Source organism: Pseudoliparis swirei, chromosome 3, assembly GCF_029220125.1.
Source record: "Pseudoliparis swirei isolate HS2019 ecotype Mariana Trench chromosome 3, NWPU_hadal_v1, whole genome shotgun sequence".
NCBI lineage: Eukaryota > Metazoa > Chordata > Actinopteri > Perciformes > Liparidae > Pseudoliparis > Pseudoliparis swirei.
The window spans coordinates 25030344-25045245 of NC_079390.1; the positions used below are offsets into that span (position 1 = coordinate 25030344).

The 14902-nt window shown below is 52.8% G+C and overlaps 1 protein-coding gene across 1 annotated transcript in view; it reads left to right on the plus strand.

The window, feature by feature from the left end:
* The window catches only part of ap4m1 (adaptor related protein complex 4 subunit mu 1), a 45269-nt gene that overhangs the window by 15181 nt on the left and 15186 nt on the right, over positions 1–14902 (plus strand). Inside the window, 1 exon segment of the mRNA XM_056410989.1 lies at positions 284–394. Within this exon segment, the coding sequence (XP_056266964.1) occupies positions 284–394 (111 nt within the window).

A 14902-nucleotide genomic window follows, 5' to 3' on the forward strand; every position in this document is an offset into this window, starting at 1 on the left:
TGTAGAGGAAGTAAACAACAAACATGTAGAGAGGAAGTAAACAACAACCATGTAGAGAGGAAGTAAACAACAAACATGTAGAGGAAGTAAACAACAACCATGTAGAGGAAGTAAACAACAACCATGTAGAGGAAGTAAACAACAACCATGTAGAGGAAGTAAACAACAACCATGTAGAGAGGAAGTAAACAACAAACATGTAGAGGAAGTAAACAACAAACATGTAGAGAGGAAGTAAACAACTGTATGTCTGTTAATTCAATTGACCCCCCCCCCCCCTCAGGACTTTGGCTACATCCAGACGACGTCCTCTGACGTCCTGAAGAACTTCATCCAGACTGAAGCCGTGTCCTCCAGACCCTTCAGTCTGTTTGACCTCAGTAATGTCGGCTTGGTACGTCAACAACAACAACAACCACAACAACACCAATATCATCAACACCCGTGGCGTGCCGTGGGCCTGGGCCTTCAGGGAGGTCCTACAGTCCCACCCGAATTAATCCACCTCTCATTCCATCATTATGAGGCCATGGCTCTAGACACCATACAGGTAGACAGAGACGCAGGAGAACCAGGCGTTACGTCACCTTGAAATTGACATTTCTCTTCAGAGAATTGCAGGGGAAGAGTACAATACAGTTCAACTAATAGGCAAGAACATAGTGGAGTGCAACAGAGTTATATTAAAATTCTTCTTCTATCCATTCTTTGTTTCCGGGAGGAGGCTCGAGGCTGCCAGTGAACTTACCAGGGTGACGTCACTAACCAGCCGTACACGTTGACTATAAGCCAAATAACTGCAACAGCGTGATGAATGTGGACTACTTGGTGGAGGACTCAGTCCAGCTGCACAGGAAAGGAACCGGAAGTAGGTTCGTCCCCTCACTGTGGCACTTCAGGGTGGTCCCTTGACCGACGTCAGTGACTAAATATATATATTATTATAAACATTTATTAAAGTGTATTATTCGTGGGTCATTCTGATTGTTTATGAGCTGGTTACTTAATAAAGACCGTGCATATATAAACATGTGATCTGGCAGTTCCTTACTTGGACAGCAGGTAGCGCTGACACATCATCCGCCGCCGACGGCTCAGTTTATGAAGCATAGTCCGGCGACTCAGCAGCTGGACATGTTTTAATTGTGTGACGGTGGGCTTTAATAACTGCCTTCTTTTGTTGTATATTGACCAGTTTTGTATAGACGGGTTTGTGTTAGAAGGGAGACCGGAAGTGGGCTGTAATATCGTTATCAGCATAAACACAGCTCTATTGACATGTCTTGTAACAACGAGCTAAAGTGGGTAGGCCTACCGAGAGTGTTCTGCAGTCACAAACAGCTGTCGTGAAGCTTTAAGTCCAACTTTTAGTGTGTTCACTAATGGCGCCTTGTCTGGAGCAGCTTCACTGGGATGATGAAGATGAAATTTCCTGTTCTCTATTGCAGAATGTTACACTAACTACCGAGGAGCCTGTTTGAGGCTGGGAACGTTTGATGACGTGTGCATCAGATACATCCCATAATAGTGTCGTTTCCTGTGCTCGTTGCTGGTTCTGAAGTGATTATAAGTGTGTACCCAAACACTGACACAATAATGAGTCTTTTCAAGATATGTACCAGCAGGGGCGCTACGGCCTCTACTGAATCCTACTGTCTTCTTCTCTGTCTCAGCAGGATGATCTCTCAGGTCTTTATCTTGTCCTCTTCTCAGAGACACACCTCATCTACAAGGACTGTATCCTCACCTGAGACCACCACCTGAGACCACCACACCTGGGACCACTACACACCTGGGACACTACACTGGGGCCACCACACACCTGAGACCACCACACCTGACCACTACACCTGGGGCCACCCTGGGACCACTACACACTAGGCCACTACACACCTGAGACCACTACACGAGACCACTGCACATGGGACTTTACACATGAGACCACCACACTGAGACCACTGCCACCTGGGACCACTGCACACTGAGACCTGCCTGGGACACCACACACCTGGGACACTACACACCTGAGAGACCACTACCTGAGACCACCACATGAGACCACTGCCACTACACACACAGGACCACTACACCTGAGACCACCACCTGGAACCACTACACACTGGGACCACCACACCTGGGACCACCACACCTGGGACTACACACATAGGACCACTGCACACCTGGGGCCACCACACACAAGGGCCACTACACTGAGACCACCACATGAGACCACTGCACACACACAGACCTACACACACACAGAGACCACTACACACACAGAACCACCACACAGAGCCACTACACACCTGGGGCCACTACACACATGAGACCCTACACGATTTTCACACTGGGCCACACACCTAGAACCACTACACACTGGGGCCTACACACACAGACACCACACAAGACCACCACACACACCTGGGGCCACCACACCTGAGACCCTACACACCTGAGGGCCACTACACTGAGACCTACACACACCAAGACCACTGCACCTGAGACCTACACATGGAACCTACACATGAGACCACCACTGAGTTACTACACACCTAGAACCACTACACACCTGAGACCACCACACACACAGGACACCCACACACCTGAACCACTACATGGGAACCACTACACACCTGAGACCACTACACACTGGGGCCACCACACACACAAGACCCTACACACCTAGAACCACCTGAGACCACCACACCTGAGACCACTACACACCTGAGACCACACACAGAGCCACCACACACCTGGGGCCACTACACACTAGAACCACTACACATGAGACCTACACACCTGAGACCCGACACACCTGGGTTCACTACACATGAACCTACACACCTGGGGCCACTACACACCTGAACCACACACACCTGAGACCTACACACATGAGACCACTACACATGAGACCACTACACCTAGAACCACTACACACCTAGACCACCCACACACCTGAGACCACCACACTGGAGCCACACACACCTGAGACACCACCACACCTGAGACCACCACATGAGACCACCCTGAGACACCACACACCTGGGAGCCTACACACCTGAGACCACCACATAGAGACCCGACCACCTGAGACCGCTACACATGAGACCACCACACAGACCACTACACACACAGACACACACACCTGAGACCACCACACACAAGACCCTACACATGGAACCACTACACATGAGACCTACACCTGGAACCACTACACATGAGACCACTACACACAAGACCACCACACACCTAGAACCACACACACATGAGACCACTACACAGACCCACCACACACACCTGGGGCCACTGCACACCTGAGACCCTAGGGCCACACCCACACACTGGGAGCCACTACACATGAGACCACCACACACCTGAGACCACCACACATGAGACCTACACACCTGGGAACCACTACACACAAGACCACCACACACACAGACACACACACCTGAGCCACCACACCTGAGACCACCACACACACTTGAGACCACTACACACAGAACCCACGACACACACAGACCACCACCTGGGGCCACTACACACCAGAGCCACCACACACAAGGGCCACCACACACAAGACCACTGCACACCTGGGGCCACCCACCTGAGACCTACACGCAGAACCACACACACAGACCACTACACCTGAGACCACTACATGAGACCACTACACACCTGAGACCACTACACACATGGGGCCACACACACCTGAGACCACCACACACAGAGACCACTACACATGAGACCTACACACATGAGACCACCACACAGGACACCACACTGAGACCACCTACACACCTGAGACCACCACCTGGGAGCCACCACACCTAGGAACCCTACACACAGACCACCACACACCTGCAAACCACTACATGAGACCACTACACATGAGACCACTACACTGAGACCACCACACACACAGAGACCACCACACACCTGAGACCTACATAGGACCACTACACTAGAACCACCACCTGAGACCACCACACACCTGGGACTTTTCACACATAGACCACTACACACCTGAGACCACTACACACCTGGAACCACTACACACACACAGAACCTACAGACCCACCCCTGAGACCACCACACACCTGGGGCCACTACACACACGGACCACCACACACAGAACCACAGAGACCACCACACAGAGACCACTACACACATGAGACCACCCACACAGAGACCACTACACACACAGACCGACACACACAGAGCCACTACACATGAGATTTTTCACACCTGGAACCACTACACACCTGGAACCACCCACACACCTGAGAGACACTACACACCTGAGACCACTACACCTGAGACCCACTACACACATGAGACCCTACACCTGGGGTCCCTACACTGAGACACTACACACATGGAGACCACTACACATGAACCACTACACACACAGAGACCACTACACTTGGGAACCACTACACACCTGAGACCACCCACACCTAGGACCACTACACATAGAGCCTACATGAGACCACTACACACAGAGACACACACCTGAGACCACTACACACCTGAGACCACCACACCTGAGACCACTACACACATGAGACCACCACACATGAGACCTACACACATGAGCCTACACATGAGACCACTACACACCTAGGAACCACACACCTAGAAGCCACCACACACCTGGGCACTACACACATAGAGCCTACACCTAGGGCCACCACACTAGGGCCTACACACATGAGACCACTACACACAGGACCACTACACACACCTGAGACCACTACACACACACACACAGACCACTACACACCTGGGACACCACACACACCTGAGACCACTACACACCTGAGACCACCACACATAGAACCACCACACACAAGACCACTACCTAGAGACACCACACACACAGAGACCACTACACACACCTGGGGCCACTACACATGGGGCCACACATGGGGCCACTACACACACTGAGACCACACAAGTAGAGCCACTACACACCTGAACCACTACCTGAGACCCTACACACACACACCTGAGGCACCACCTGAGACCACCACACACCTGGGGCCACTACACACCTGGAGACCACCACACCTGAGACCACCACACACCTGAGACCACTACACCTGAGACCACTACACACCTAGAACCACTACACCTGAGACCACTACACACATGAGACCACTACACACATAGAACCACTACACACATGAGCCACTACACACAGAGACCACCACACCTGAGCCTACACACCTGAGACCTACACACAAGACCACTACACCTGAGACCACCACACACCTGAGACCACCACACAAGACCACTACACATGAGGCCACCACACACCTGGGGCCACCCACACCTGAGACCACTACACATGGACCACTACACACCTGGAGCCACTACACACACAAACCCTACACCTAGGACACCACACACACCTGAGACCACCACCTAGGCCACCATGAGACCACTACACATGAGACACACACACATGAGACCACCACACCTGAGACCACACACACACCTGAGACCACTACACACAGAGACCCTACACTGAGACCACTACCCTTGAGACCACTACACACATGAGACCACTACACATGGGGCCACCCACATAAGTTTACACACAGGGCCACTACACACCTGGGAACCACCACACCAGGCCACACACTAGAACCCGCCCACACACAGAGACCACTACACACAGAACCACTACACACATGAGACCACTACACTGGAGCCTACACACCTGAGACCACTACACACATAGGACACTACACACACAGAGCCACACACACACAGACCACACACAAGACCACCACATGAGCCTACACACATGAGACCACTACACTGAAGACACACACACAGAGACCACCACACACCTGAGACCACACACCTGAGACCTACACACCTGAGACCACTACATGAGACCACTACACACACATGAGACCACCACACACCTGAGACCACCACACACAGGGCCACTACACATGGGAGCCTACACATGGAACCACTACACATGAGACCACTACACATGGGGAGCCACCACACAGAACCACCACACACCTGGAACCTACACACCTGAGACACTACACGACCACCCACACCTGGGAACCTACACCTGAGATTTTTACACCTGAGACCACTACACACCTGGGGCCACCACACTGAGACCACCACACCTGAGACACGACACCTGAGACCACACACACCTAGAACCTACACACTGAACCACTACACACCAGACCTACACCTGAGACCTACACATGAGACCACTACACACACACACACACAGAGACCACCACACACCTAGACCACTACACTGGGACACCACACACAGAGACCTACACACCTGAGACCACTACACACATGAGACACTACACCTGAGACACTACATGGGACCACTACACACACCTGGGGCCACTACACCTGGGGCACCACACCTGAGACACTACACATGGGGCCACTACACACATGGGACCACTACACACCTAGAGACCACCACACACCTGAAGCCACTACACACACCTGAAATTTTACACACATGAGACCACTACACACACAGAACCACTACACACATGAGACCACTACACCTGGAACCACCACACCTGGAACCCTACACACCTGGGACCACTACACATGAGACCACCACACCTGGGAACCACCACACCTAGAGGCCACTACATGAGACCACTACACATGAGACCACCACACACCTGAGACACCACACCTGGAACCACTACACACACAGAACCACTACCTGAGACCACTACACACAGAGACCACCACATGGAGCCACTACACACATGAGACACTACACACCTGGGCATACACACAGAACCCTACACAGAACCACTACACACCTGAGACCACCACACACACCTGGGAACCACTACACATGAGACCTACACACCTGAGACCACCCACACACACAAGTTACACACAGGACCACTGCACACATGGACACTACACACACAGAGACCTACACCTGGGGCCACTGCACACCTGGAACCCACTGCACACCTGAAACCACTACACACCTGAGACCACTACATGAGACCACTACACCTGAGACCACTACACACCTGGTCCACACACACACAGACCACACACACACACAGGGCCACTACACATGAAGTTTTCACACAGGACACTACACACCTGAGACCACTACACCTGAGACCACTACACATGAGACCTACACCTGGAGACCACTACACACCTGGGGCCTACACACACACAAGTTACTACACACATGAGGCCACTACATGAGACCACCACACACCTGAGACCCTACACCTGAGACCTACACACAAGACCACTACACACAAATTCCCCTACACACACATGAGACCACTACACACCTGAGACCACTACATAGGGCCACTACACACCTGGGGCACTACACACATGAGACACACACACACAAACCACCACACTGGAACCACTACACACATGAGACCACTACACACACATGAGACCACCACACCTGAGACCACCACCTGAGACTTTTCACACTGAGACCACTACACCTGAGGCCACCTCATGAGACCCTACACACCTGAGCCACTACATGAGACCACTACACATGAGACCACCACACCTGAGACCATACACAGACCACTACACATGAGACACCTACACACACTTGAGACCACCACACCTGAGACCACTACACCTGAGACCACCACACTGGGGCCACCACCTGAGACCTACACAGGGGCCACTGCAGTTCAGTTCTGGGGCCACCACACACCTGGAGACCACTACACACCTGAGACCACTACACATGAGACCACCACACACACCTGAGACCTACACATGAGACCTCTACACATGGACCACTACACATGAGACCACCACACACCAGAGCCACTACACACCTGAGACCACCACACACACAGAGACCTGCACACCTGGGAACCACTACACCTGAGACCACACACACACACAAGACCACCACACCTGAGACCACCACCTGAGACCACTACACACCTGAAACCACCACACACACAGACCACTACACATAGACCACCACTGGAACCACTACACACCTAGAGCCACCACACTGGAACCCACTACACACATGGGGCCACACCACATGAGCCACTACACACCTGAGACCACCATGACCACCACACCTGGGGCCACTACACACCTGAGATACACACACATGGGAGCCACCACATGAACCACTACACATAGAGACCACCACACAAGACCACCACACACAGAACCACTACATGAGACCACCACACCTGAGACCACTACACACCTGAGATTACCACACACCTAGAACCACTACACATAGAGACCTACACATGAGACCACTACACATGAGACCACCACATGAGACCACCACACACCTGAGACCACTACACACAAGACCACCTGAGACCACCCACACACACCTGGAACCCCACCACATGAGACCACCACACTGAGACCACTACACAGGACCACCACACCTGGGACCACTACACACCTTGAGACCTACACACATGAGACCACCACACATGAGACCACTACACACATGGGACCACCACACACCTGGGAGACCTACACACACATGAGACCACTACACACAGGACCCACTACACATGAGACCACTACACATGGGACCACCACACACACCTGGGGCCCTGCACACCTGGGACCACCACACACCTGGGACCACCACACACACAGGACCACACACATGAGACCACTACACATAGGACCACCACACACCTGGGACCACCACACCTGGGACCACTGCACCTGGGGCCACCACACACCTGGGACCACCACACACCTGGGGCCACCACACACATGAGACCACCATGGGACACCACACACCTGGGACCACCACACCTGGGAACCACCACACCTGGGACCACACATGGACCACTACACACACCTGAGACCACTACACACCTGGGGCCACTACACACAGGCCACCCACACACCTGGGACCACTGCACATGGGACCACTACTGGGAACCTACACAGGACCACTACACACACCTGAGACCACACACACACCTGGGGCCACCACTGGGGCCACTACACATGGAACCACTACACGCCCAAGAGCCACCACACACACACAGAACCACACACCTGAGACCACCACACACCTAGAGACCACCACTGGGAACCACTGCACATGCCAGCCACACAAGAGACCACCACACCTGAGGCACTACACCTGGGAACCACTACACACAAGACCACTACACACATAGAACCACTACACATGGAGACACACCACATGAGAGATACTACACTTAGAACCACCACACACAGGACCACCACACACTGGAACCACTACACACCTGGGAACCTACACACACAAGACCACCCACACACCTGAGACCCTACACACACACAGAGACCACGGCACACCTGAGACCACCACACACACAGAACCTACACCTGGGGAGCACCACACCTGGAACCACCACACACCTGAGACCACCACACCTGGGGCCACTACACCTGGAACCTACACACAGGACCTGCACACCTGAGACCTACACACATGAACCACTGCACACCTAGAACCACTACACACCTGAGACCACCACACACTAGAGACACTACACATGAGACCACTACACATGAGACCACTACACACCTGAGACCACTACACATGGGGCCACTACACACATGAGACCACTACTGCACACAGAGCCACTACACACACAAACACTCCACACCTGGGAACCACTACACACACACAGACCACTACACACATGGACCACTACACACCTGAGACCACTACACACATGAGACACCACACACCTGGTACCACACACCTGAGACCACTACACATGAGACCATACACATGAGACCACCACCACACACTAGGACCACCACACCTGAGACCACCACACCTGAGACCACTACACCTGAGACCACACACCTGAGACCTACACATGAGGCCACTACACACCTAGACCACCCACACACACCAGACCCTACCTGAGACCACACACACATGAGACCACTACACACAGAACCCTACACACATGAGAGACCACTACACATGAGACCACTACAGCAGAGACCACTACACCTAGAGCCACTACACATGAGACCACTACACACATGAGACCACTACACATGAGACCACTACACACCTGGGAATACCACACACACAGAGACCACCACACACATGAGACCACCACACCTAGAGCCACTACACACCTGAGACCACTACGCGGAACCTACACTAGAACCTACACACAGAGACCACTACACACAGGGCCACTACTAGAACCCTACACACTGGACCACTACACACACACAAATTTTCACACCTGAGACACACCTAGAACCTACACACATAGAACCTACACACCTAGAACCACCACACACACAGAACCACCACACACCTGAGAACCACTACACATGAGCCACACACAGGGCACACACACACAAGACCACTACACACATGAGAACCCACCACACACACAGAACCTACACACCTGAACCACTACACCTGAGACCTACACCTGAGACCACACCATGAGACCACTACACACCACAGAACCACTACATGAGAACCACTACACACAAACCACCACACACACACAGAACCACTACACACATAGAGACCACACACCTGGGAACCACTACACACCTGGACCACCACACCAGACCACTACACACAAGAGACACTACACATGGGGACCACTACACACCTGGGGCCACTACACATGAGCCACTACACACCTGGGGAACCACTACACACATGGGGCCACTACACACCTAGGCCACTACACATGAGACCACTACACCATGAGACCACTACACGAGACCACTACACTGGGAACCACCACACATGAGACCACTACACATGAGATTTTCACACACATGAGAGACCACTGCACCTGGAACCCTACACACAAGACCACCACCTGAGACCTGCCCACACCTGAGACCTACACACAGAAACACCACACACACCTGAGACCACTACACATGAGACCACCACACCTGAGACCACTACACACCTGGGAACCACCACACCTGGGAACCACCTAGGACCACCACACATGAGACCACTACACACACAGACCACTACACACATGAGACCTACACACAGGGCCACTACACACTTAGGGCCACTACACACACAGACACCACTGGGGCCACACTACACCTGAGACCACCCACACACAAGACCCTACATGAGACCACTACACACATAGGCCACTACATGAGACACCACACCTGAGACCACTACACACTAGAGCCACTACACACACAGGACCACACACACACAAGGACCACACTGAGACCTACACACACAGAGACCACCCACACACCTGAGACCACCACACACCTGAGACCACCACACCTGGAGACCACCACACACCTAGAACCACTACACATGAGACCACTACACCTGGGACCACCACACACACACAGAACCCTGCACACATGAGACCACCACACACCTGGGGCCACCACACACCTGGAGCCACTACACACACCTGAGACCACTACACACATGAGACCACTACACACCTGAGACCACTACACACAGCCACTACACACCTGGAACCTACACACCTGAGAACCACCACTGAGACCACTACATGGGAACCACTACAAACATGAGACCACTACACACCTGAAACCACTACACACCTGGGCCACTACACACATGGGGGCCACTACACACCTGAGACACCACAGAACACCACACACACCTGAGACCACTACACACCTGAGACCACTACACATGAGACCCTACACATGGAGCCACACACACCTGAGACCACCACACACCTGAGACCACTACACACCTGAGACCACCACATGAGACTACACCTGAGACCACTACACATAGAATACTTTTCGACCACCACACACAGAGACCCTGCACATGAGACCACTACACACATGAGGCCACCACACACACCTGGGGGCCACTACACACACACACCTGGGGCCACCACACTGAGACCACCACACACAGAACCACCACACACCTGAGACCACTACACCTGGGACACATGAGACCTACACACATGAGACCACCACACATGAGCCACCACACATGAGACCACTACACACCTGAACCACTACACATGAACCACTACATGAGACCTACACCTGAGACCTACATGACACCACTACCACACACCTGGAGACCACTACCTGGGACCACTACACACATGAGACCACTACACATGGAACCTACACACATGAGACCACTACACACCTGGGAGCCACTACACACATAGGAGCCACTACACACACAGAACCGCTACACACACAGAGACCACTACACCTGAGACCACTACATGGGGCCACTACACACATGAGACCACTACACATGAGACCTACACACAGAGACCCACTACCTGAGACCACCACACACCTGAGACCTACACCTAGAGACCACCACACATAGAACCACCACAGGGAGCCTACACATGAGACCACCACACCTGAGACCACCACACACAGAACCACTACACATGAACCGCTACACACACAGAGACCTACACACAGAACCCTACACATGAGACCACTACTGAGACCACTACACACACACCTGAGACCACTACACACACCTGAGACCACCACACCTGAGACCACTACACATGAGACCACCACACACATGAGACCTACACCTGAGACCACTACACCTAGACACTACACACACACACAGAACCACTACACACCTGAGACACTACACACATGAGACCACCACCTGAGACCACACACTGAGACCACTACACACCTGGGGCCACTACACACACAGAACCCTACACCTGAATTTTCACACCTAGAACCACCACACACACCTGAGGCCACTACACACCTGAGACCACTACACACTAGAGACCACTACACACCTGAGACCTACACACACACAGAACCTACACACACCTGGGGCCACCACACACCTGGGGCCACTACACACCTGAGACCGGCACACCTGAGAACCCAGCACACACACAGACTACACACCTGAGACCACTACACACACAAGCCACTACACACCTGGGGCCACTACACACACACACAGACCTACACACACCTGAGACACTACACACCTGAGACCACTACACACCTGGAACCACTACACACACACACTGAGACCACCACACACATGAGACCTACACACACCTGAGACCACCACACACATGGACTACACACCTGAGACACACCACACACCTGAGACCACTACACACACACCTGAGACACTACACATGAGACCACTACACACATGAGACCACCACACCTGAGACCACTACACACACACACCTGGGCCACTACACACACACACCTGAGACCTACACACACACACACACACCTGGGACCACCACACAGGACACACACACACACACACACACCTGGGGAGCCACACACACACACAGACCTGCACACACACACCTGAGACCACCACACACACACACCTGAGACCACTACACACTGAGACCACTGCACACACACACACACAGAGACCTACACACACATGGGGCCACCACACACACACACCTGAGACCACTACACACCTGAGACCACTACACACACACACACACCTGGGGCCACCACACACACACACCTGAGACCACTACACACACACACACCTGAGACCACTACACACACAGGTGTGTTTCTGTGTAATTCCTGAACGTCTCCGTCAGTCCGAGGAGAGCAGGAAGTGATGTTGTGTCAGTATTTTCTCTGAGAAGGTCTGCAGGCGCTGCCTGGAGACTGGCCTCCGGTGCGTCATGGTAACAATTAAATATATGTATGAAATCACATGAGGCGGTTGTCATGGCAGACCCTGAGCATGACATCGATCCTATGTTCTGCCCTCCAGAGTCATGGAGGTCTTCGCCCGTCCACGTCAGACAGGGAGGACTGTACTGATCGCCCCGGCGACCAGCGCTGGCTCCTCCTTCACCATCATGTCGGTTCCTCCAGCAGGTAGACTCTACCATCATGGGGCTCCTCAGGTGGGAGTCCAGCTTGTTCTGTCACCTGCTTCCATTGTAGCCTCCGTTGCCGCTTGTTGATCTAGATCAACTCGATAATACAAAAAGTTTTTCAGCACCGATGTGCTGACGGACTTTGGTGTCTAGTTGCTGCACCAGTTGAACAACTCAAGTTTCAAAGCCGGTATGGCTCCCAACACCAAATCATCCTTGCAGCTTGGGCATTCCCATCAGTCGGTGTGCAGAGCTACCGGAGCCTGAGCGTTGATATGCATTTCGTAGTTGGAACTTTGAAAGAGTGGCTGGCGAGCCCCTATACGCCTGTGGCCAGACTTTGTAGCGTCGGCGTCGATGCAGAGTACCGTTAAGAATGGCCTTATAATTATATCCTCGACCAAATCGATATCTTCTCCTCCTTCCGCCATTGTGGGTTGAACAAACAACGTAATCGCGAATTATTTCGTTTATCAATTCAGTTTCCTAGTTACTCAGGGTATACCTGCCCATAATACATGGTCTCAATAAGGGTAATCAATCAAAGGCGTGCAGCACTCCGCTGACGGAGAAGCTGGGGTGCAGATGAACTTTGCTCCTGTTGCGAGTTGCTGGGCCGAGGTAGGGCCTAGAAGGGTGAGTAGAGGAGTAACCAACAAACAACAACCATGTGAGAGAGTTGACACAACATCGACAAACATGTGAGGAAGTAAACAACCCATGTAGAGGAAGTAGGCAACAGGCATAGGGGGAGTAAACCCAGCAGCCATGTGGGGAGGTAGGCAACAGGCGCTGGCAGAGTAGGCAACAGGCATGTGGGAGTGAGCAACAGGCATGTGGGGGAGTAGGCAAGCAGGCAGCAACCGTAGCAGGAGAGTAGAGCAAGCAGGCATGTGGAGGTAAGCAGCAGCCATGGGAGAGTGGAAGCAGCAAACATATGGAGGTAAGCAACAGCCATGTGGGGAGAGTAGGCAACCAAACAT